This window comes from Nyctibius grandis, chromosome 33 (assembly GCF_013368605.1).
Source record: "Nyctibius grandis isolate bNycGra1 chromosome 33, bNycGra1.pri, whole genome shotgun sequence".
NCBI classification, from domain to species: Eukaryota; Metazoa; Chordata; class Aves; order Nyctibiiformes; family Nyctibiidae; genus Nyctibius; species Nyctibius grandis.
In genome coordinates, this window is record NC_090690.1 from 170,667 (window position 1) to 193,246 (window position 22,580).

General features: G+C 63.3%; 2 protein-coding genes across 8 annotated transcripts in view; both read left to right on the plus strand.

Annotated features, from left to right (window-relative positions):
• The window catches only part of ANK1 (ankyrin 1), a 61,467-nt gene extending 45,132 nt beyond the window's left edge, over nt 1–16,335 (plus strand). For 2 of the 7 annotated variants that reach the window (XM_068421586.1, XM_068421584.1), the window contains exons 22-44: nt 87–159; nt 549–572; nt 1,476–1,578; nt 1,830–1,977; nt 2,200–2,297; nt 2,386–2,610; nt 3,028–3,182; nt 3,361–3,572; nt 3,699–3,903; nt 4,068–4,164; nt 4,549–4,777; nt 4,935–5,060; nt 5,148–5,267; nt 5,487–5,571; nt 5,834–5,908; nt 6,494–6,625; nt 6,816–6,962; nt 8,641–9,193; nt 9,839–10,097; nt 11,412–11,495; nt 11,771–11,938; nt 12,220–12,350; nt 14,084–16,335. In XM_068421586.1, coding sequence (XP_068277687.1) covers nt 87–159; nt 549–572; nt 1,476–1,578; nt 1,830–1,977; nt 2,200–2,297; nt 2,386–2,610; nt 3,028–3,182; nt 3,361–3,572; nt 3,699–3,903; nt 4,068–4,164; nt 4,549–4,777; nt 4,935–5,060; nt 5,148–5,267; nt 5,487–5,571; nt 5,834–5,908; nt 6,494–6,625; nt 6,816–6,962; nt 8,641–9,193; nt 9,839–10,097; nt 11,412–11,495; nt 11,771–11,938; nt 12,220–12,327 — 3,426 coding nt within the window. In that variant the 3' untranslated portion in view covers nt 12,328–12,350; nt 14,084–16,335. Of the gene's footprint in view, nt 1–86; nt 160–548; nt 573–1,475; nt 1,579–1,829; nt 1,978–2,199; nt 2,298–2,385; nt 2,611–3,027; nt 3,183–3,360; nt 3,573–3,698; nt 3,904–4,067; nt 4,165–4,548; nt 4,778–4,934; nt 5,061–5,147; nt 5,268–5,486; nt 5,572–5,833; nt 5,909–6,493; nt 6,626–6,815; nt 6,963–8,640; nt 9,194–9,838; nt 10,098–10,693; nt 11,240–11,411; nt 11,496–11,770; nt 11,939–12,219; nt 12,351–14,083 lie in introns of those variants that run through there. The other 5 variants (XM_068421583.1, XM_068421588.1, XM_068421585.1 and 2 more) reach the window with 5 other exon arrangements.
• A 510-nt stretch (nt 16,336–16,845) lies between these two features.
• Nucleotides 16,846–19,427, plus strand: NKX6-3 (NK6 homeobox 3). Its single transcript, XM_068421512.1, has 3 exons — nt 16,846–17,400; nt 18,440–18,609; nt 18,686–19,427. Exons 1-3 carry the CDS (start codon nt 17,019–17,021, stop codon nt 18,914–18,916), a joined length of 783 nt encoding a protein of 260 aa, XP_068277613.1. The 5' UTR covers nt 16,846–17,018; the 3' UTR covers nt 18,917–19,427.
• The last annotated feature ends 3,153 nt before the right edge of the window (nt 19,428–22,580 follow it).

Genomic DNA, 22,580 nt, shown 5'->3' on the forward strand with positions numbered 1-22,580 from the left:
GGGTGCCTAGCCCGGGTGTGAGGAGGGGGCTGCAGGTGGCTGCGCAGTGAAGGGCTGCCACCTCTGACTCCGCTCTGCTCCCGCAGTCAGTTGGTGACAAGCACCGCATGAGCTTCCCGGAGACCGTAGACGAGATTCTGGACGTGTCAGAGGATGAAGGTGAGGGGCCGGAGCTGGGTCACACCATCCCAGAGATCTGCCAGCTGGGCCAGTGTGGCAGGTGGCAGCCCCGGGGACTAGCACTGCTGTTCCTGCCAGACAGGGTGGGGGAACTGTGTAGCCCCACAGTGGTCTTGTGGAGAGGATGAGGGGAGCCCACCAGACTCTTGGGGTGGCACCTCCTGGCTCAGGTGCTTCCCTGCCCTGTGCAGGAGGGATGTGCCTGGACCTCTCCATGGTCCCATGCCCCAGGGACAGTGTGCGGAGAACCCTTGGGCATGCAGAGTGCCCTGCGCCGTGGGGTGGTACCAGCTCCCATCCTGGCTGCAGCTGATCCACTCCTGCTACCTCCCACCAAGACCTCACCTTTGCCTCTTCTTACTTTGCAGGCACTGCTCATGTCACAGTAATGGGTATGAAATGTGTCCCCCTGCCCCAGCATAACGGCCCATTTCACCCCATGGCCACTAACCATCCGCACGCCACATCCATCTGCTGAGCCTTGCCGCTGGGCTGGTGCTGTCCAGCGCAGGCCCTGCCATCCCGCCCTGCCCATCTGTGTCCGTGCTGCTTGCTGCGGTGTGACTGCATGAATGGGGCCGTCCCCCCGCTGCGGGGGAGCCCTGGCTCCCTGTTGGCCCCAGGCCCTGTCCCCGATAGGCGGAAGAGTCTGGTTCTGTGACAAACTCTGGTGCCCCTCCACAACCGCCCCGTGCCATCCTGGTCAGGGTGGGGATGAACCTGAGTGCTCGAGGGTCTCTGAGCTGCTACGGTCCCCTCCCCATTGCTGGGGCTGTCTCCCTGCTTTGGGAGGTGCTGGACATCCTCCTGTAGGGCATTGGCAAGAGCCGAACCCTGGCGAGCTCCTTAGCAGGTGTTAGTTGGGCCAGCAGGCAGTGTGACTGGGCTTGTGCCTCCAAGGGGGGAGCGCAGATGCACTCAGCAGTTTTAGGGCACCAGCCCTGCCTACACTCCTGTCCCCAGCATCCGACGGCAGGGTGCCCCTGACAGGCTCTGCTCTGTGCTCGGTGCTGTGGGAAAGGTGTCAACTAGCAGCCAAGGCTCCTGACAGCTACCACAGCTCCTGTCCCACTGTCTGTGGCACAGGCCTTGCCCCTTCCAGCAGACCCCATCTGTCAGAGGGCAAAGCCACCCCGTGACTGGCTGAGACCCAGGGAACGAGTGTGTGTGGCCAGCAGTGGGAGCAGAGATGGGCCCTGGCTCCAGCCCTGAGGAGGGATGGGGGCAAAGTCTGGATGTCTGTGCTCCCTTGTCCTTCTGCCTCTCCGCATGCTGAGCCAGCTCTTGGTTTCCAGAGGAGGAACTGGTCACACCAAAGCCCAGGACACTCGATCCCAGGGACCAGGAGGGCAAGAGGGAGATGCTGGAGTTTGTGACCACGACGACACTGGAGCAAATGTAAGAGGCACTGGATGGTGGGGAGGGAGCAGGTACAGGGCACAGCGCCAGCCTGGTGCTGGGCTGGGGTACCAGCGGGACAGGGACAGCTCTGGGCAAGGAATGGATCACTGAGTCCCCTCTGGCTAGCATAGCAGGCAAAGCTAGTCGGTGTTGTTCCTGCACCAGGACATGGGTCTGCTGCTGAGTTTGCCTTCATCCAGCAGCCCTGGGACTCCACTTCAGTGGCTGTCACTGCCCTCTCCTGACAGGGTGGAGTCTCCAGCTGTCCTGCAAGTCCCCTGCATCCCACCTGAGACTGTGGTGACCAGAGCGGAGGAGACTGAGCAGGTAGGACCTGTGGAGACAGAAGCTGAGCAAGTCAGTCTGCTGCATGCGCCCTCGGTGTCCCCACAGGAGGTGAGCATGAGGCACAGCCTGCCACAGCACCCCCCCCCCGCCGCATTCCCTGCTGAGGGGAGCCCCTCATCACCACAGAGCCAGAATGTGGGGTGGGTGGTGGGGATGGACCCAGTGGTACGGGACTGTGAGGGCAGGTTGTGAGACTGTGAAGGAGTGGGCAGGCTCAGCACCCCCAGATAGGACCCTGTGCACATGGAGGCTCTTTCCTGCCTTGCACAGCCATCCAAGGAGTTCGACGAAGACTCGCTGATCCCCAGCAGCCCCGCCACCGAGACCTCGGATAACATCAGCCCAGTGGCCAGCCCTGTGCACACAGGGTGAGTGCCCAGCCCGTGTGGCAGATGCACGCTCTGCATGTGAGCTGGCTGCAAGATGCCTACCTGCCCATGCCTCTGCCCGCTCCAGGTTCCTGGTGAGCTTCATGGTGGATGCCCGCGGCGGCTCCATGCGGGGCAGCCGACACCACGGACTGCGTGTGGTCATCCCAACCCGCGCCTGCGCCGCCCCAACCCGCATCACCTGCCGCCTGGTGAAGCCCCAGAAGCTGCCTGCACCCCCGCCGCTGGCTGAGGAGGAGGGTCTGGCCAGCCGGATCATCGCCCTGGGGCCCGCCGGCGCCCAGTTCCTCAGGTGAGCACAGCTGGGAACAGAGCAGATGGGGCTGCCCACACTGGGGCCATCCCTCAGGACTGGGGACGGATCCAGGCTCCTCTGGAGTCTCTGCCAGCTGGGGCAAGACCTCTGCCCATCTCTGCTTCTGGGGGTCTGGTGTGGGAGAGGTCCTGCCTCCAGCCAGGCACAGCGTGTTTTTGGGGTGGGTCATTCCAGCATAATGGAGCAGTGGCTGTGCTGTGGTGGGAAAAGGCCTGACCAGCATGGGCCTGCTGGGCACAGAGCTCCGTTTCCCAGAGAAAGGGGTGTAGCAGTCCTGCCTTCGTCCTACGGCGGCTGTACAGCATGAGCAGGTGCTCTGCCCAGGGCCATCTGCTGCCTGCGTGTCCCGGTGGCAGTGCGTGGGTGCAAGCACCCTTCCTCCGCTGTCTGCAGCCCCGTCATTGTGGAGATCCCGCACTTTGCCTCATATGGGCGCGGAGACCGCGAGCTGGTGGTGTTGCGCAGCGAGAACGGCTCTGTCTGGAAGGAGCACCGCAACCGCTATGAGGAGGCCTACATGGACCAGCTGCTCAACGGCATGGATGAGGGTGAGCGTGCCAGGCTGGCGGGGGCTCAGCACCATGCGGCTCCCCACAGGCAGGCCAGCGGCTGGCCTGGGCGGTGGGATGGGGCTGAGCGTGGCGTGGTCAGTGCAGCTCAGAGCAGGTGGTGCGTGACAGCCGTGGGCTTGGTGTGTGAGCACTGATGGCTGTGCTGCCCTTGCAGAGCTGGAGAGTCTGGAGGAGCTGGAGAAGAAGAGGGTCTGCCGCATCATCACCACCGACTTCCCTCTCTACTTCGTGGTCATGTCCCGGATTTGCCAGGACTGTGATCTGATAGGCCCCGAGGGAGGGTGTTTGAAAAGCACGCTGGTGCCCATGGTACAGGCCACCTTCCCAGAAACGGCTGTCACCAAGAGAGTGAGGCTGGCGCTGCAGGTGAGCCCCGGAGAGCCTGGCCTGGGGCCCAGCTGGGCTCCTGCAGGCAGGGGCGGGCAGCAGGCCCAGGCTATGCCCCAGCCCAGGGGAAACCAGCCTTGATGCCCGTGCTTGTGCTGCTCGCAGGCGCAGCCCGTGCCCGATGAGCTGGTGACTAAGCTGCTGGGGAACCAGGCGACCTTCAGCCCCATCGTCACGGTGGAGCCGCGCCGGAGGAAGTTCCACCGCCCCATCGGCCTCCGCATCCCACTGCCACCGTCCTGGAAGGACAATCCCCGAGACAGCGGCGAGGGTGACACCACCAGCCTGCGCCTGCTCTGCAGTGTGATCGGTGAGGCTGCCAACCCCTGCCGTGCACTATGCTTTCTGTCCCCTGTGGGATGCAGCTCCTGGGAGCTAAGGACAGGTCATGGCAGTGGAGAGAGAAAATGCCTGGGGGAAGCAGACCGCAGGCTTATGGAAAGGCAGCATGCTCACCCTCGCTTTCTGCTGCAGGAGGGACAGCCCAAGCCCAGTGGGAAGACATAACAGGCACCACGAAGCTGGTCTATGAAAACGAGTGTGCTAACTTTACCACCAACGTGTCTGCCAGGTGAGCCCTGGGCGAGCATGTGCTCATCTGGGGACATATGCTGCTCCTCGGGCCCTCTTGGCGTGCAGCCTGTTCCAGGAGGAGCCTCCTGCCCCTGTGCTCATCGTGGTGCTGCCCCATTTCCACGTGCAGGGCAGTTGCCTCCAGCCTTGAGACTCCCACGCTGCCTTGGCACACGTCAGGCAACACTCACAACTGGGTGTGCAGAGGGAAGGGGCCATTCTTTGTGCTTGGGTGGGTCCCCATCACGGATGGGGCTGCTCCTGTACCCAGAGCTCTTGGGGCACCCTCTACGGTGCAGTTTGGTGTCGTGAGGAGGGGGGCAGCTTTCCTGGTGCCACTGGGGAACCTGCCTGGCAGCACCCCAACCCAGCCCTCCCGCAGGTTCTGGCTGGCCGACTGCCCACGCACAGCCGAGGCCGTGCACTTCGCCACAATGCTGTACAAGGAGCTGACAGCCGTGCCCTACATGGCCAAATTCGTGGTGTTTGCCAAGATGAATGATGCGCGGGAAGGCCGGCTGCGCTGCTACTGCATGACTGATGACAAGGTTGACAAGACTTTAGAGCAGCATGAAAACTTCACTGAGGTGGCCCGCAGCAGGGACATTGAGGTTTGTCCCCAGCAGCATGCGTGGGGGGCAGCAGGGAGCGAGGGGAGACTGACGCCAGTGGAGGAGCCTGGCCTGGGGAGGAGAGTTGGGGTTACCTGCCCTGTCCAGGAGAAGCAGCTCTGCACAGGGTCTGAGCCTGTTTTCTGCTCCCTGCCAGGTGGCAGAGGGGATGCCTTTGCACGTCGAGCTCTCAGGGAACCTGGTGCCTGTCAAGAAGGCCACTCAGCCCCGCACCTTCCTCTTCCAGTCCTTCCGGGAGAATCGTCTCGCCATCCCCATCAAGGTAATGGCAGGGTGCAGGGCTGGGCTGCAGCTGGGGCCCCTGCGCCTGCCCTGTGCCAGGCCGCCTAACCGGGCTCTCGGTGCTCAGGTTCGGGACAGCAGCCGGGAAGCCAGCGGCTCCCTGTCTTTCTTGCGCAAGGCCATGAAATACGAGGACCTCCAGCATGTGCTCTGCCACCTGAACATCAGCATACCACCCTGCACCAAGGTCAGTGCTGGGTCTCTGGCACCTCTGGAAGGGGGGTGGCAGGAGCCCATCCCTCCCCCAGGTGCAGGAGACAGCCCTCGCTGTCAGCTTTTCTTCCTCACCTGCTCCACGTGGCCATGCCATGCTGTTCTGGGGCTGCGGGAGAAGCAGTGGTGCCAGGGCAGAGCTGCTGCCCTCTTTTCAAGCTGGTGACCCCTTGGTTTGTCCCCACTCTCACAGGGAAGTGGCAGTGAGGAGAGGAGGAGGACACTGACGCCGTTGTCTCTGCGGGAGCGATACAGCATCCTAAGCGAGACCAGTTTCGGTATGCAGCCTGCTGGGGCTGTTCAAGCCCGCTCACCACCTGCGCTTGGGGTGCCCAAGCCCAGTGGAAAGGCTGGGCTGACCCTGTCGTGCTTGCACTCGTGGCAGCTTCCCTAGCCCTGAGGGTTTCCTTGGTCCTGTCTGCAGGGCAGTGCTGTGCCTACTGGGCTGCGAGACCCCCACAGCTAGCACCCGTTTCCCCTCCCCACCCCAGTGCAGAACCCTGCACAGCTGAAGCTGCGACCCCCTCTTCTCTCCTCCAGGCTCTCTAGGCAGCATGGACAAGGCAGACCAGAAGATGGTCGACATAGCAGAACAGCTGGGCCTCAGCTGGGCCGGTGAGTCCACACCTGATGGCTCTGAGGATGCACAGCGCTCCTCAGAAAGCTGATACTTAGGAAGGCTGGAAATGTGCTGCAGGGTGGCGTGAATATGCTTTACACTGTCCAGGGAGCTGGGCCCTGATGAGGCTGGTATGCGTACAGTCTGCACTAGCTCCTCTGGAAGGCTGGCCTGGCCTCCCAGCACTTCTGCTAGACTGTGAGCATACCACGGCACTGGAATGGACCTTCTTGCAGCTGTGCGTGCATTCACAGACTAGGGTTTTGTTCTGAGTCGTACACATTGCTGTGGTTCGTGGAGGCCCAGCACTGTCGTTGCAGCCACACACCCAACGGCAGTAGCCGTGCTTGTTAGCATGAGACACTGCTACGCTGGTCACAGCCAGCCTGGGCAGAGGGGCTTCAACCTCTGCCCCGTTCCAGCTCCCGCTCCTGCATATTCTGCTGTGTTCAGTTGTATGTGACGTGGGGGACTCTGGGCTGGGTCTGGCTGAGCCCTTCACAGCATCCCCAGCCTTTTTGGGTCAAGAGCTGGCGGTGGGTGCCGGAGGGTATGATGCTGAGATGTGGTGTCTCCCCCAGAGCTGGCACGTGAGCTGCAGTTTGGGGTGGATGACATCAACAGGATACGTGTGGAGAACCCCAACTCCCTGCTGGAGCAGAGCATAGCCCTACTCAACCTCTGGGTCAGCCGCGAGGGCAAGAGTGTCAAGAGTGAGTATCTGCGGTGCCGTTACAGGCGTGGAGGTGGCAGGGCTGGTTGCGCAGAGCAGCACGTGCGTGCTTGGGGGTCACTGGCTGGCTTTACACTGCTGGTTCGTGCACACCTGCCCGCCTGGAGGGTGTCTGGGGCATGGCTGTGCTCCTGCAGTGACAAGTTTGCTGGCACTGGCTTCCCCCGCAGTTGAGAGTCTATACGCGGCGCTGAGGAACATTGACCGCAGCGAGATCGTCAACACGCTGGAGGGCTCGGGCCGGCAGAGCCGCAGCCTGAAGGGCAGCTGGCGCTACATGGACAGAGACTACTCCCTCTCGACGTCCCAGATGAATGGTGAGTCCCGGCTTCTGGCAGGGACTGCAGGAGGGCCCTGGGGACAGAGTCCGTGCGGACGATTCGGGGCTGGTATCTTGCCTGAGCAGGATGCGCCGGTGGCCTGCTGGGAGCTCAGTGGGCACAAGGCATTGCAGACAGACGAGGCCTCTTCACTGGGGCTTATGCTGCAGGATGCTTGGCCCTGCCATATTGCCTTCTCAGAAGCTTTCCAGGTGGGGTGGACATATGTGCCTTGTCCCGATGTGCCAGTGAGAGGTGCCTCTGGCTGTGCAGGCTGGGCGGTGGCCAGGAGGCTCACAGGGTCCTGGCTGTCCGGCTGTGGCGGTGTGCCCGGGCTGGGTCTCAGGCGGAGCGAGCCTGGGTGCGGGGACACGGCCGGGGTGAGCTGCAGCATGTGCCAGTGCACAGGACAGGGACAGCGCTTTGTGCTGCTGCAGCCCTGCACTGTGGCGCTGCCCGTGCAGCACTGGCTCATCTCTCTCTCCCTCTCTGTCTCTCCCCTTGTTCTGCTCTCTCAAACATGCCACCTAGCGCCGTCAGGCGCAGCACTCCTGCAGGTCACTTCTTGTCACCTCTCTCCTCTGAGCTCATACTGGCCTCTCCTTCTCTCATCTTCTTCCACTGCCTGTCTCCACTGTCTCCGCCTCAGCTGAGTCCCCCGGGAGCCCTGTCCTGCTCCAGCATCTGCATGTCACCAGCGACTGTCCCTCTCATGGCTGTTGTGCTTGCAGGAGGCCACCCCAGGCCTTCTCCTCCTGCACTGCCCTGCTCTCCTTCCCTCGCTGGCCCTGCACTGCTTGCCCCCAGCCAGGCACCCGCACAGGGGAGAGGTGCCCTTTCTGTGCTGGGGGTCCCAGCTGTCCCCTGTGCCTCGGCTGTGGCTAGCAATTCCTGGCTGCTGGGAAGTATAACAGGTTCTCTGCTGATCTCTGGGGGCAGAAAAAGGGCTAGTGGTTCAGAGCTGAAAAAGGCTGAGCAAAGCCACCTGTGTGGGTGGGAGTGCTGGGCTTGGCTGTAGTCTGCATCGGTGTGCCTGGGCTGTGCACGTGGCCCTGGCTGATGAGGACATGACAACTGCTTGTAGCTCCAGAGACACCAACAGGGTTGTAGGGCCCTGGCTGCATCCCAGAGGGCCTCGGGGTTGCATGACATGTACCAGGGCCATCCTTCCCTGCTCATGGTACTACTTCCAGCCTGTTCCTCTGCGCTGTGGAGAGGGGATGACTTTGGGAGTCAGTGCCTGCCAGACTTGGCCACCTGAACTCCAGGCTGACCGTCAGCCAGCTGGTGCTGGATGGGGACTGTGGGCAGGGCCCTGGGGGCTGATGGAGCTGGGTAGCAAAGAGGGCACTGTGTCCTGCAGTGTGGATGGGGCGTCATGTCCATCCCCGTGGGAAGCCCAAGCCAGTCCTCCCCGCGGGGAGCAGGCAGCCCCAAGGCCTGCCAGAACCAGCCCCAGGACTCGAAGGGAGGCATGGCCGCACCTGCAGGGACCATGCAAAGGCAGCAGGTGCTGTGAGCGCAGCCCTGCTCAGCCAGCCACTGGGGTCTGCGGCATGGCCACTGCTGTCCTTGGGGCAGGTACCCTCCCGGAGGCCGTTTCCCTTCTCGCCCCACTGTGCTTGTGCGTGCGTGAGACAGCTGCTGGAGATGTCACCTCTGTCTGTCCACATAGGTTATGCTTCGCTGCAGGACGAGCTGCTGTCCCCCTCCTCCCTGCATTACACGCTGCCATCCCCGCTGCGAGCCGACCAGTACTGGAATGAGGTGGCCATCATGGATGCTATCCCCATGGCTGCCACTGAGCAGGACGCCCTGATGGAGATGTCTGACATGCAGGTGTGGTCCTCGGGGCTCACCCCCTCGCTGGTGACTGCTGAGGACTCCTCTCTGGAGTGCAGCAAGGCCGAGGACTCGGACGCCACAAGTGAAGGCCGGTTCCCAGGGCAGCTTCTAGCAGACGCGCATGGCCCAGACCACATGGGCTCTATGGACCTGGTTGAGGATGACACAGTGGACTCAGACGCCATGAATGGCCTGATTGACCTTCTAGAGCAGGAGGAGGGGCAGAGGCTGGAGGGGAAGATGCCAGCCAGTGATTGCCAGCCAGGGACCGGGGAGCAGGACTCGGAGAGTGAAGTCTCTTTTGTTTCAGTTCAGCAGCAGGTGCAAGCCAGGATCACAGCATCACCTACCGTTAGCCACGTTGTGGAGCAGAGCGCAGACAGGTACTGTGGCCTGGGGTGCTGGGGTGGCCGTGGGAGGGGAGCAGAACTGCTTCACCAGCTATTGCCCTGTGCTGGGCCAGCTGCAATAAGCTCCCAGCTTTGCTTGCTTCGCTGCTGGTCTCCAGCTCTGGAGCCTGGGCATCCCCAGCGGGCAGAGCAGTGGCTTGGGCCGAGTGCCTTGCACCTCTCTGGAGATGCTCTGGGGGACTCTTTGCAGAGCACCTGGGAGGGACCCCAGGCAGACAGCCGGGCCCTGCATGTAGGTCGTGCTTGCCAGCGCCATCTCAGCCTGGCCTTGTCCTCCCACGTTCCCAGTGGCACCAGTCCCGTGAGGTCCCTGGCAGAGCCCAGCAATGCTCCACAGCGGTGCCTTAGGCCCTGGCAGCCGGGTCGCGAGGCTGTGGGGTGGGCAGGGAGCATGGCAGGGAGGAGGCCTGTGCCCTTTGTGCATCTGCGTTTTGTGCTGCTTGTGCCGGGCGCCCGGCAGGGCCGTGAGCCGGGGAGCCCAGTGCCGGCGGGGTGCAGGCGGCACAGGTGTGCCTGCGGAGGTAGGCTGGTGCTCAGGGTGCTGCACTCCACGGCAAAGCTGACTGCCTCTCTCTCTCTGTCTCTCTCTCCCTGTCCCTGTCCCTCTCCGGTGCCCAGGCTGAGGGACTGGAGTGCAGAAGGCTCCTTTATCTCCTGCCTACAGGACCTGACAGCGGGCTCCTGGCAGGAGGGGGTCACCCGAAGGCTGCTCCTGATGCACACCACGGCCTCCGAGGCCCAGGGCCAGGAGCAAGAGCAGGTCCTGGTGCCGGCCGTGGAGCTGATGCGGGTCAGCTCCACAGAGGACAGCGACTGGCAGCCCCAGCACCCCACGGGCGGCTGGCAGGAGGAGGCAGACAGCCGCTTCTTTGGGCAGGTGAGGGTAAGAGCAGGGGGACCCAGCCCTGCAGGAGGTGGAGACCGTGTGGACAGCCCTTTCCTGACCCTGCTGCAAGGCCAGCCGAGCAGAGTGGGTGCTAGCAGAGGCACAAGTCTCCTGGCATCCTTCCTGCTCCCTGCCCCTGGGGGTGCCTCTCAGCCCAGAATAGCCTGCTGTGCTTGATACCTGAGCTCCTGCTCTCCATTTATAACCCAGCCAGCCTCCCTGCCTGCTTCCTTATTGAGTATCTGCCCTGCCCGCTGGCCCAACAGCCCGCTGGAGCCAGAAATAGAGCTGGTCTGGGGGCCAGGCTGGGTGGTGGGCATCCTGCCACGGCCACACAGAGCCGGCAGGTACAAGGTGAGGGCAAGCGCCTTTCCCCGGCCAGGGCAGGCACAGCCATCCCAGCAGCACAGACATGCTTGGAGGCGTTTGCTCAGCTCTGCAGTGCGTGTCTCCAGAGTCACGTGCGATGCCAGTGACACCCCGAACCCCTGGCTCCTGCCTGGGGCTTCATTTGTCCCGTGACGGAGGACTGCACGCTGCCCTCCCACCACAGCCAGGCAGACTGGTTGTTGGTGAGCTGACGGAGAAGGGGGACAGGGCTGTCCTGGTCACCGCCTGGCTGGGGACAGGGCGTGCTGTCGCAGTCCTGGCCCCATGACTTTGACACAAGCTGTGAGCGCAGAGGACGCCCCACCTGCCCGCTCCCTTCTCGCCGCCCACAGCCAGCTGGGCTGCGGCAGCTAGGGTTACAGCAGTGCTCCCGCAGAGCCGGGGCACCGCGGGCAGGCTGCAGACCCGCGGGGCGGCTCCTGCCCCGGGGGCTCTGCCCGTCCCAGCCAGAGAAGCATGGCTGGGCGCTGAGCGGCGGGCTCAGACCCGTGGGGCAGGCGTGCGGCCGTGTGCGCTGAGGCGGGATGTGGGCTTTCCTGGCCCAGCTGCTGATCGCCCTGGTGCTGCTGGCCTTCTTCCTGGTCAGCTGCCAGAACGTCATGCACATCGTCAGGGGCTCTGTCCGCTTCCTGCTCAAACACGCCCACCGCGAGCTGGACAAGGAGCTCGGGGAGAGCCAGGGGCTGGCGGATGACGAGGAGGCTCTCTCCACCAGGGTCGTCCGCCGGCGTGTCCTTGTGAAGGTAACGAGCAGGGAGCCGCGAGACCAGCCCCGGGGCAGATGCAGAGGAGAGCGGTGAAGGGATGGGGCAGGGAGACAGAGGCTGTGGGGTGCATGTCAGGTGTACTGTGCTGCCTGCAAAGGCACTCCCCTCAGCCCCCTGACGTGCCCTGATATCCCTCCTGTCACTGCAGGGGAGCGAAGTCCTTCATCTCCCTGGAGAGCAGGTGACTGAGGAGCAGTTCACAGATGATCAAGGCAATATCATCACCAAGAAGGTGAGTGATCAAGGGCACGGTGTGGGCAAGGGCATGCTGCAGCCTTTCCCCTCTCCCCTCTGTCCTGGCTGCCCTGCTCCTCCCTGCAGCCCAGGGGCCCGTGCAGGGCACCCGTGTCCCACCGTCTTCAGTTACGGTCACAGCACTTCTCTGGCCAGGCCCTGTGCACGGGACAGAGGCTGCATGCCACCTGCGGTTCCGGGCCAGCCTGGGCAAGGAGGGAGGCACGGTGCCCTGGGGCTAGCTGTGATACCCAGCTGTGCGGCTCTCCACAGGTCATCCGGAAGGTGGTGCGTCAGCTGGGCCCTGGTGACGCGGGTGACAGGCAGGAGCAGGAGGAGCTGATTCTGGAGGACTCGCTGCAGGAGCCCCAGGACCTGGCGGCTGAGGACGATCACTTCATGAAATACTCCGTCCTGCACAGGGACGGTCTGGGGGCCAAGGTACAGTGTGGCTCATAGCCCTGCCCTGCAGGCACCCTGCCCGGGGCCAGAACCGCCTCTGCAGGACTCGCAGGCTCTGGGGCTCCGCCACCCTCTGTCCTTTCTTCTGCCCTGCTCTCCTCTCCTATTTCCCCTCTAAGGCTTCCAGGGGCAGCTCTTGCCCACTGCACCAATCTTCTTGCTCGGTGTCTTCTGCCAACTGACTCTGCCTTTCCCTCTCCTGTCCTCTTCTGTATGTCTGTCTGTTCGCCTGGGTGATGTCCTGCCTCCTGCCCCTGCAGCTTCCTCAGGAGGAGGTGCAAGTGCGTGTCCCGAAACCGGAGGTCTCCGGGGGCAGGATGGGGGCTCAGATAGTGAAACGAGCCAGCCTGAAAAGGGGGAAGCAGTGACCCCTCAAATGGCCTCTTTTGAGGTAACCCCACCTTTGCTCTTCCTTCTGTCCCAGCTCCTCATGCTGCTGCCTGCACTGAGCTGCTGGTCATGCACATCCTCCTGGGGAAAGTGTGGCAGGGCTGTGCCCAGCTGTCGGCCTGCAGAGAGGGGTTGCTGTGCTGAGGGTGGGCAGTGGTGTGCCCCTGCTGCTAACCTGGTCCTGGGCCCAGGGCCTGCATGCAGTGGACATGGGGTACCCCACTCTGCAGCGATGCTCCAGCCAGCTGCTGGGTCAGCCTCTGTGCTCTGTGCTCAGCACTCCCCTGCGGCCACAGTGCCAGGGGCTGCCGCTGCAGTCACGGCATCCTGGGAACACGGGGTAAGGGTCCCCAGCGACAGGGCCGTGGGGGGATTACTCCTAGTTATGCCGGGCTACAGCAGAGGGACGATCTTTGTCCAAAACTGCTCCGGGGAGAGGAGAGCGTTTGCGTGGGGTCTGAGCAGAGCTGTCCCCTTCATGCACGAGCACTAACTGTGCAGCCTTGTGGCAGATGAGACCAGCCCTTGGAGCCTGGTCCCCCTGCCTCCCTTCCCACGGGGTGCAGCTGAGCACCGCAGAGCTGTGAGCCAGCTGAGGGGTGTCACAGCTCTGCTGGGCCATGCCCTGCTGCCTCTGCCCACAGCACTCCCGCTGCCACTGCCACTGCCAGCCACCCGTTGTGGCACAGGAGGGATCTGCTGGTGGGCAGCAGGGGTGCACGAGTGGCGAGGTGCAGGAACATGATGTTTGTAGGGGTTGAGGGCAGGGGACCTGTCTTTGGCCAAGGACATTTCTTCCATTGATTCCCAGTGTGAGCACTGGGTAATCTCCTGAGTCTTGTGCGTTCCCTGCTCCCCCCGCCTTCCCTGTTGGGTGGGACTAGACCAGGCTCAAGGCAGGGTGCTTGGCACAGTGCTCTTGGACCCAGCTGCATCGTTGTTCTCTGCACGCGTGCTCCCCAGCTGCCCGGCACTGCCTGAGCCAGGGAGGAGGCTGCCAAGCAGGGGTGGTCGGTCCTCTGGCCTCTGCTCTACTTGCATGGCTGTGTCCATCTGTCCTCCTTCTCCCTCCTCTCTCCACTGTGTTAGTGGGTTCTCTGTGGGTGCATGACAGTCAAGAGGCTTGTGCTTGTGGACACATGTTCATGCAGACTGTGTCCCCACAGCTACTGCCTGCCCCACTCCCCAGGCAGCCCGTGGCTCTGCCTCTCTCTCTGGGGCGGTGCTCCTCCTGCTTTGATCTCACTGTTTTCTGTAGCATGCAAAAGTGGCCCAGGGTGTGCATTAGGGATGTATGGGGTCTTCCCCACTGCTATGAGAGTGAGGCGCAGTCAATCACCCTAGTTGAGGCTGGGAGCGTAGGGCTGGCCTTCTCTATCTCAGAACCTACAGCAGCCCTCCCAGCTGCTTCCCACTGCCACGTGGCCGTTGGTGCAGCTCAGCTTCTGCTTGCTGCTGCTCTCTGCAGCTGGGACAGCACCACCAATACCATCTATGCCATTGCTGCTGGTTCCAGGCAGGGCATTTATTGGTGCTCTGTCTCTGTCTCCCTGACACCCCCAAAACTTGTCTTGTGGTGGCTGGGCAGGATGAGTGCGTGTGGGACAAGCACAGGGTGCAGAAGGGTCTGGGAGTGTACCTGGCAGCCGTGTATATGGCTGCCCCACCCTTTCTCCTGGCTGTGCCACCATGAATGCCTGGTAATCCCATCTCTGTCTCTCTGTGTCTCTCCAGGATCTCACCTCAACACCAAACCACTGAACTCCACACACGTTCCGACACATACCTGAGAAGAGAGGAGAGGAAAGCAGAGAGTGGAGGGGAGCAGGGCTGGCTGTACATGTTTCTATAGGCTAATGGCATGATTTCTGTATGAGACATACTTACCGTCCTATCCGCATGACTGACTGACTGCAAGACGCATGAGCTACAGTACTTAAAACTGACGGAGAAGCCTCCGTCCCTGCCCCGCTGCTGCCAGGAGCCCAGAGACAGCAGCACACACCAGGGGCATCCTCTGGGAGGTAAGAGCTGGACTGGCAGAAAATGAGACGGAAGGAGAATCCACCCTCGCGCCTTTGCATCCCCATGCCCATGCTCCAGCTGCAAGAGGGAAGCTGGGGCAGCACGGCGCTGCTCACCATGGAAGGAGAGGGGCTTGACCCCCCCATCGCCTGTGCTGCCTCTGCTGGACTTGCTTCTCATCCCTCTCAGTGAGTGCTGGGTTATGGGGAGGGCAGCAGTTGCAGGGGGTGTGCAAGGGGAGGGCTGCAGGGAGCACAGCTGCCCTGGGCAGAGGGGCTGGTGCAGGGCTGCCCTTCCTCTCCCCAGCACGTGCAACGTCTCCTGCCAGGGCAGGGCTCTGGGCTGAGCACTGAGCTCGTTGCTTGTGTTGAAAGTGTAAACTGTACAGCAATCAGCCTTGTGTATATGAACCAATAAATACTATGCAAACCCCTAGGGACACTCTAGCAGTATGTACAAAGCACTAACAGCTCTGCTCCCAAATACCTCTTCAGGCTGCAGGACGGGCAAAACCTTGGGAGTACATGAGCAGCTCTGGTGAGTGGAGCTAGGAGGCTATAGGAGTAAAGGGGCAGCAGACTGCCCCTGCCCTGCGCCCCTCCAGCTGAGCCCAGTCCCTTCCTGGCCTGAAGAGAGAGAGGAGCCCACAGGTGCAGTCCCACGGGCCTGTCCATGGTGCAAGCCCCAGTTTGTGTTGGCTCCAGCTGGGGTGAAGCTGTAGGCCTGTGCTGAGGTGCTTGGGGCCCAGGAAGGATGGGTAGTGAGACAGGGCACGCTTGTGCCACACGTGGGGTTGTGCCTAGCTCTGCTCAGCACAATATCTGCTCAGGAGATGAGCCAGGAGCTGGCAGGAGCCAGCAGCCCTGTGCTATACACCCCATGGAAGGGCTTTGCAGGGTCTCCTGGTCTCCCTGCAGGGGCACAAATGGAGAGGATAGCCTGGTGACCCTGTGGATGCTGACCCTCCCAGGACCAACCCCAGAGACACGGGGGCTGTTTCCCCCGTGGCTGCACTTTGGCCAGGTGAAACGCCCTGCTGCAGCAGCCTGGGCTGAGCAGACACCCTGTGAGCTAGGGCTGCTCCAGCAGGACAGCAGCGAGGGGCAGGGCTGCCCGGGTGGCTCCGGGGTGTGCAGTAGGTTGAACCTGCTACAGTACTTGACCCCAGGAGGGCAGGATGCAGATAGTGGCAGTAGGTCCCGTGTCCCCATCTGTCCTTTACCTAACTGATGTGGGGGCCTGGCCTTTGTAGCACAGTGGGGTGGGGACCCCCTGCCCTTTCCCCTGGAGGCGGCCACGGACCTGTTTCACAGGGCCTGAATTTGCTCTCTCTGGCCATGTGCAGAAGGAGCCCACCTGCAGCTTCAGGCCACGCGACGGTGGCCCTGGCAGGGCAGCCCTGTCTCGCAGTGGGTTCGCATCTGCTGGGAAAGCCCCTGGCTCCCCTGCAGTTGAGAAGGAGCCCAGCTGCAGCAAAGCAAATGACCCAGCTTAGCCTTGGAGAGCGAAGCAGCCCCTTCCCCACCCCAAAGTTGAGCCATACAGGCACAGACTCTCCATCCATCACCCTTGCTGTGTGCAATAACCTCCCTAGACCCACTGTGACAGCTGACTCCGTAGCATCACCGTAGAGTTGTGTGTGGGTCCTGTGCTTTGGCCTTGTATTTGCCTTAGGGAATGTGCTGTGCTGCAACCGTGCCAGGCAGCTGCAGTGACATTGCTTTGCGCTCAGATTGCTCGTAGGGCTGGTAGAGGGAGGCTGCACCCAACACTGAGCCTAGAGAATGCTGCAGTCTGCACACTAGAAGCTTTCTAGAAGTTTTAAAAATTACTTTTTTTTCCTTTTTTTAATTGTTATGGAAACAAGCCTTTTGGATCTCCCTGTCTTAGCCCCTGATGGATAGATCATTTCCCTGTACACCAGCTATCAGACTATGAATTAATAAAGAAACCAACACAGACCATGTCTTGTCTCTGCTTTTCCAAGGGTGGGGGGGAAGACTGAGGCTCCGGGATGCGTCGCTGGGCGGGGGGGGGGGTCCCCTCTGCCCGTACCCCGCTGCCACGAGGGCAGGGGCCAGTCGTGGGGGCCGGCAGCTGCTCGTGCTCTGCCGTTCACGGAGGAGGCGGAGGGGCGCAGCGCCCGCCTCGCCCCGCGTCCCGACCTGTCCCCTCCCGCCCCGCCCCGCCCCGGCCCCGGCCCGCCCCGCCCCGCCCCGCCCGGCCCCGCCCCTCCCGGCGCTGTCCAGCGCCCGCCGCGCGCCCGCCGCCGTCTTTCAAAGCGCAATTTGTCTGGGCCGGGCCAATCCCGGCTGGCCCCGCGGCGCAGCCAATGGCGGCCGAGGCCGCGGAGGCCCGGCCAATGGGAGCGCCTCCCGCAGCCGCCCGGCCAATGGGGGCCCCGCATGCTAATGAGCCTCCTCTTTATCAGAGAAGTGTTGGCTCTCCCAAGCCAAGTTGGGTGTCGGGGCTGGTGCCACCTCGGCGGGGTCACCAGGGCCGCCCGCCCCGGCCCCCCACCGCTGCCAGGTGCCGGCTGGCCAGGGCTGACGCCGGGGCCCTGTAACGCCTGGGCCGGTGGGGATGGGCCGGCCGTCGCAGCCCCGGGGAGCTGGGCTCTGAGAGCCACCTCGGTGCCGGAGCCATGGACGCCAACCTGCCGGGCACCTTCCTGCTCAACGGCCCCTCGCTGGGCCCCTTCCCCGAGGCCAAGGCGCCCGTCTGCCAGTACTCGGTGCAGAGCTCCTTCTACAAGCTGGGCCCCCCTGGGCTTGGCGCCCAGCTGGCCGCCGGCACCCCCCACGGCATCTCCGACATCCTCAGCCGGCCTGCGGCGACGCCGAGCAGCAGCCTCCTCCCCAGCTACCCCCATGCGGGCGGATTTAACGGACTGAGCTCCCCGGGCGTCTATTACGGGCCCCAGGTGGGGGCTCTCCCCAAGGCCGGTGGCGAGTACCTGCCGCGGGGCCGGAGCTGCTGGGCAGAGGCGGCCCCAGACTGGCGGGGCAGCCGGCAGTGCGGCGGCCGTAAGTACCGCGGGGCCGGGGCGGCGGGGGGCGGTGGGTGCTGCAGGCAGCGGGCGCCCCGCAGAGCTCCGACCCCTCGGCACTGGGGCAGGGACGCGGGGCAGCTGCCCAGGCCATGTCTTCTCCATTGCCCTGCGTGAGGCACGGCTGGTCACCCTGAGGGCTGCCCCGGGACAGTGGGAATGGCCCCGGTACCAGAACCAGACCTCAACCTGCTGCAGAGGTTTCTGCTCGAGAGCAGGGGCAGCTCCAATGGCAGAGATTAACTCTTTGCTTAGACCCCAGGCAAGGACAGGCAGAGCCCACCATCCCGGAGATCCCCGTCCCTCTGGCAGCCTCACTGGGGTCAGTGCCCAGCCCAGCCTGGGGCAGAGATGGGCAGGATGGCCGGCCCTGGGCTGGCAGCAATGCCAGCCTGGTGGAGAGCTGGCAGGGGGATTGCAGAGCATGTTGCTGCCGTGCCAGAGGGTGGGCAGGATGGGGGCACCCGCTGTCCCATGGGGACCCTCGGGAGGCTCTGGGACAGGGCCTGGGTGCAGCTGCTCAGCACCTGCAGCCGCGGTCCCCTTCCCTCCTCTCCAGGCGATGCTCTTGGAGCTGACGGGTCAGGCAGCTCGGCTGTCTACCCCTGGCACAGCTATGAGCGACCAGCTCTGCCTGCCTTCCCGTCATGCATCCTGCAAGGTGTGGGGCATGGGGGCACGGTGTTCCCAGTGCTATGTGGCTCTGGGGTCATGCCCTGGTGCTAACGACCCTTCCCCTCTCAGCACAACAAATTAGCGCTGTCCCCGAGCAGATGATGCACAGCCCGGCTCTGGCCCTATGGGGCCCGCACAGAGCGCAGCTCAGCCCTCCGGGAATGGGGCTGAAGCCTTGAAGCCAGAATATGGTTTTAATTTAGAGGGGAACCAGCATGGAGGGACTCTGTGGGCGCTGGGGGCTGGCGGGTGTGCTGGTGCTGCGTTCAGGAAGGGGAGAGCTGCCCAGAGCCGTGCAGAGAGCCTGGGTGCTCACCCGCCTCACTCCTCCTCTCCCGCAGCCCCTGCTCACCTGGCCGACAGCATCCACAAGAAGAAGCACACCCGCCCAACCTTCACGGGGCACCAGATCTTCGCTCTGGAGAAGACTTTCGAGCAGACCAAGTACCTGGCAGGTCCGGAGAGAGCACGGCTGGCCTATTCCCTTGGCATGACTGAGTCCCAGGTGAAGGTGAGTGTTGGTCCCTGCATGGCACGGGGTGCGTGGTGCGGTGGCTGCTAACTGAGCCGGGGCTGTGGGGCGGCAGGTCTGGTTCCAGAACCGACGGACCAAATGGAGGAAGAAGAGTGCTCTGGAGCCCTCCTCGTCCTCGCAGCGGGCGGGGGGCTCTGGCGGAGAGCGGGTGGCCTCTGAGACTGAGGACGACGAGTACAACAAGCCCCTGGACCCCGACTCGGATGACGAGAAGATCCGGCTGCTGCTGAGGAAGCACCGTGCGGCCTTCTCGGTGCTGGGCTTGGGCACGCACAGCGGCTGAGTGCCAGCACAGCCCACCCCTCTGCGCCATGGGGCGCCCGGCCCGGCCACCTGCTTCCTGCCAGGGGGTGACACCCGGCAGATGCCTGGCTGTGGGGATGGGGTGGCTGCCACCCCCCCTCCTGGAGGCTTCTGCCCGGGCATCACGGCTCACGGGGCTGGGAGCAGCACGCACGGTCAGCGTCAGGCGTGGCCGTGCTGTCGGCGTTGATGAAATAAAGGTCCCAGCCCCAGCCAAGTGCCAGCGCTTGCTTCGTGGGCGTGCGGTCCCAGGGTGCCCTCGTGAGGCTGGGCCAGAGAAGGGGCAGGGATAGCCCATGTGGGGCAGGGTCTGCGTGCCAGGCAGGGGAACGGGCCGCGGCTGTGGTGCTGTGTGTGGGGCAGGAAGAGCCCACAGGAGCGGGGCAGCGCTGGGGACGTTTCCCAGGGTTTCCCCCAGTTTGGGCGTGCACCGGCAGCAAGAGGTGCTGGTTCAAAAGTCACTCGTCGGGGCCTCTTGTTGGAACCTATTAGCAGCAAATAAATATCATTTATCTTAACGGTGTGAGTGAGAGCCCATTCACCTGTCGGGCCTGCAGGATTGATGTGGCATCGATAGCCCCGGTGTGTTTGCCTGCCACCCTGGTGGCCCCCCCCCGCCCCGTGCAGCGTACGCACATGCGTGTGCACGTGGGTCTGCACAACCCCTGCTCTGGCTCCCTGTGGCTCAGCGCTTGGACGCCAGCGGTGGGTGCCGCACAGGGCTCTGTCCCCAGCCCCTCGGGGTGCCCAAGGGGGTCCTGCTGGCACAGGCATGCTGCTGGGGGCCCAGCAGGCTCCTTGGTTGTTCAGCCGAGAGCCAGCTAAGAGCCAGCCAGGTATGAGCAAACAGACCGGCCGTGTCCTGGGAGGAAATCGATAGGAGATAAGGTGCTGCCGGCCCACCATATTCTGATTAGCAGCGTGGCACAGGCACGGAGGAGGTGCTGGGGGCTGCAACCTAAGGCGCCCTACCCTGTGGCCGCAGGCAGCACCTGAGGACAGGCTGGTGGCCAGGTCCACCCCTGGGCATGGCTGAAGCCCCTGAAGCACGGAGGCCTTGCAGCGGCCCCAAGCACCAGCCTTGTGGTGTGGGGCTGCAGACCGTCACCGTGTGACCCGTCTGCCTGGGCCCCAAGGCCCACCTTTGGCTTCATGTCCTCTCCAGTCTGTCACTTTCTGCCACGTGCTGGGCTGGGGGCACTTTGCGAGGATCCCTGACTGCTCGGCAGCACTTTCCCGGGGCTTAGGGAAGGCTGCTCTCTGCCCATAGGTCCCTCTGCAGCCCCACAGCGAGCGTGGGACTCATACCGCTTCCCCTTTCAGCCACGCAGCCCCTCTGCTGCCTCGGTGGGACGGATGGCAGCGGGTGGCAGAGCTGATGGACCCTTGGCGAGGACGCGGGCGGCCAGGTCCCACGGGCAGTGCAGTGCACGGGGCTGGGCGGACACTGCATGCCCTGTGGCAGGGCTGGGAGAGCCACGTCACCGTCCGTGGGCAGAGCCAGCGCTCGGCAGGAGAAGTGAGGGGCTGCTGTCGGGATATTTTTTTGACATTTTCTAAGCTGCCCAGCGTGGCTGACAATTTTTAATGTACTAACTGCCTGGTCCAGTGAGCTGATTAATTGGTGCTGTGGAGATCAATACAAAACAGAAAATTAAAACAATTTTAAAGTGATTAAGTAGTTTAACACCTGTCTGATGCCACGTCAGGGCTGGGAGACAAATAAAGCAGGTGGCAAAGGCCCTGCTGTAGCTGGGGAGAGTGACAAATCGCAGCTGCAGCCTGGCTGCCCCGTGCATCCCCGCAGCCGGACGGGTCCCCCGAGCAGTGCTGCTCTGCGCAGGGCCGGGGCCGTGGCCAGGACCACCCTCCTGTCCTGCCTGCTCTGCCCGCTGCTGCTCCCCATCCCGCTCCCCACGCAGACAGCGCCGGCCACTCGCCGCCGCAGCAGAGCGGTCCCTCGCCAGCGCCGGGGTCACCAGGGCGCGCGGAGCCCGGTCAGCGGCGAGCACCAGCTCTGCCCTCCCCAACCCTCCTTGTGCCCCACGGCTGGGGCCCGCCTGGGGCTGGGCAGCCCTGAGGCGTGTGGGCAGGGGGCCCACGGAGTGCACGGCACCGAGAGCATGGCACCGAGTGTGTGGCACCGAGAGCACGGCCGAGCTCGGGGCCGGCGGCTCCGGGGGCGTGTGGGTGCGAGCGCAGGCAGGGCAGCCTGGCAGGCAGATGGATAGCAGCTCCGCTTCAATTCTGCATCCCTTTTCTCCCAGACAAACCCCGTCGGATTTTCATAAATCAAAGCGCCACACTGTTTAATAAAAATTTATTGACTTACAAGTGATTATTTATCAAAAGGCCATTAATAGCGGCTCTGGGAATGATGTGCTACTGGGTGGTGCGTGGAGACTAATAGCAAATCAATGCCAGCATCCAGGCAGAATGCATATGAGGGCCCCCGGCCCCAGCGGGCTGCACGGCTGCTGCAGCCAGAGCCGGCAGCCCCTACCCCGCGGGCCGCCCAGCACTCCCCCCGGTTATTTATCGCTTACAAATGAAATGATCGATACTTTTAATCTAGAGCTAAATTTATTAACTTTCCCATCGGAGAGAGACGTATTGACTGGGGGCACGGGGAGGGGGAGCCGAGGAAAGATGGATATGTGCCTCCTAACCTGGCCAGCCAGCTCCCTGCCTGCTGCTGAGCATCAGCGGGGCTGCCAGGGACGGTCCCCGAGCGCGGTGGGGTGGTGGGAGGTCCCACAGAGCTGGGGAGGCTCCTGCACATCACCACAGCACCTGTGACAAGGGCCGGGGGAGCAAGCTGTGGGCAGAAGGCTTGTGTGCACCCACAGCCGGGTCCGAGCGCCCAGGGGGTGCAGGGGGTGCTGCTGCAGGCACCCCCCTGCCCCGGGGAGAGCCCCTGCCCACGTCGCAGGGGCTGTAGAGCGGTGTTGGCACAGCCTGAAGGCAGTGCCCGTACCCCCCTGGAGCTGAGAGCTCGGGGTGTGCAGCCCTGGAGGAGGGGAAGGGTGCGGGTGAGTGCTCGGGGGCAAGCTGCTGCCTGGGGAAAGGCGAAGGAGCGCCCGGGGACCCTGCCCAGGCAGCGGGGACAGGCAGGCAGCAGTGCCCCCGGCCCGGGCTGCGTCCCCAGCTGCAGCTCAGCACGTGGGGAAGGGGCACGCACAGCACTGCCTGGGCACCCCACGGCTCGCTGGGGCCGGGGCACCCTCCAGACGATGGCACAGCGAGGGGGTCTCCGTCCAAACGTCCCCCTGAGCAAGCGAAAAGCTTTGCAAGCCTTGGGGTCAGAGCAGCAAAGCTCAGTCAGGCAAAGCTTGGCACGGATCAGGCCATCACCCCTGGCCACAGGCTGCCGTGGTGGTCAGCAGCAGCTTTTTGGGCAAGCGTGTGGCTCAAGCAAGAACTGGAGCAAATACAGCTCGGAAAATGTTATGATTAAATGGTACAGGCAAGTTCTACACACACCTGCTGGGTAACCGAGGCTTAACCACGTTACAGGTTAACTCCCATAAAGCCTGTGCTATGCCCAGCATTTCTTATACAACTAAAAGATGATGGTCAAAAACTCTGCATAAATGTAACAGCTGCCAAGGAGATGTGCGTTGTGCTTTGCTTTGCTTTTTTTT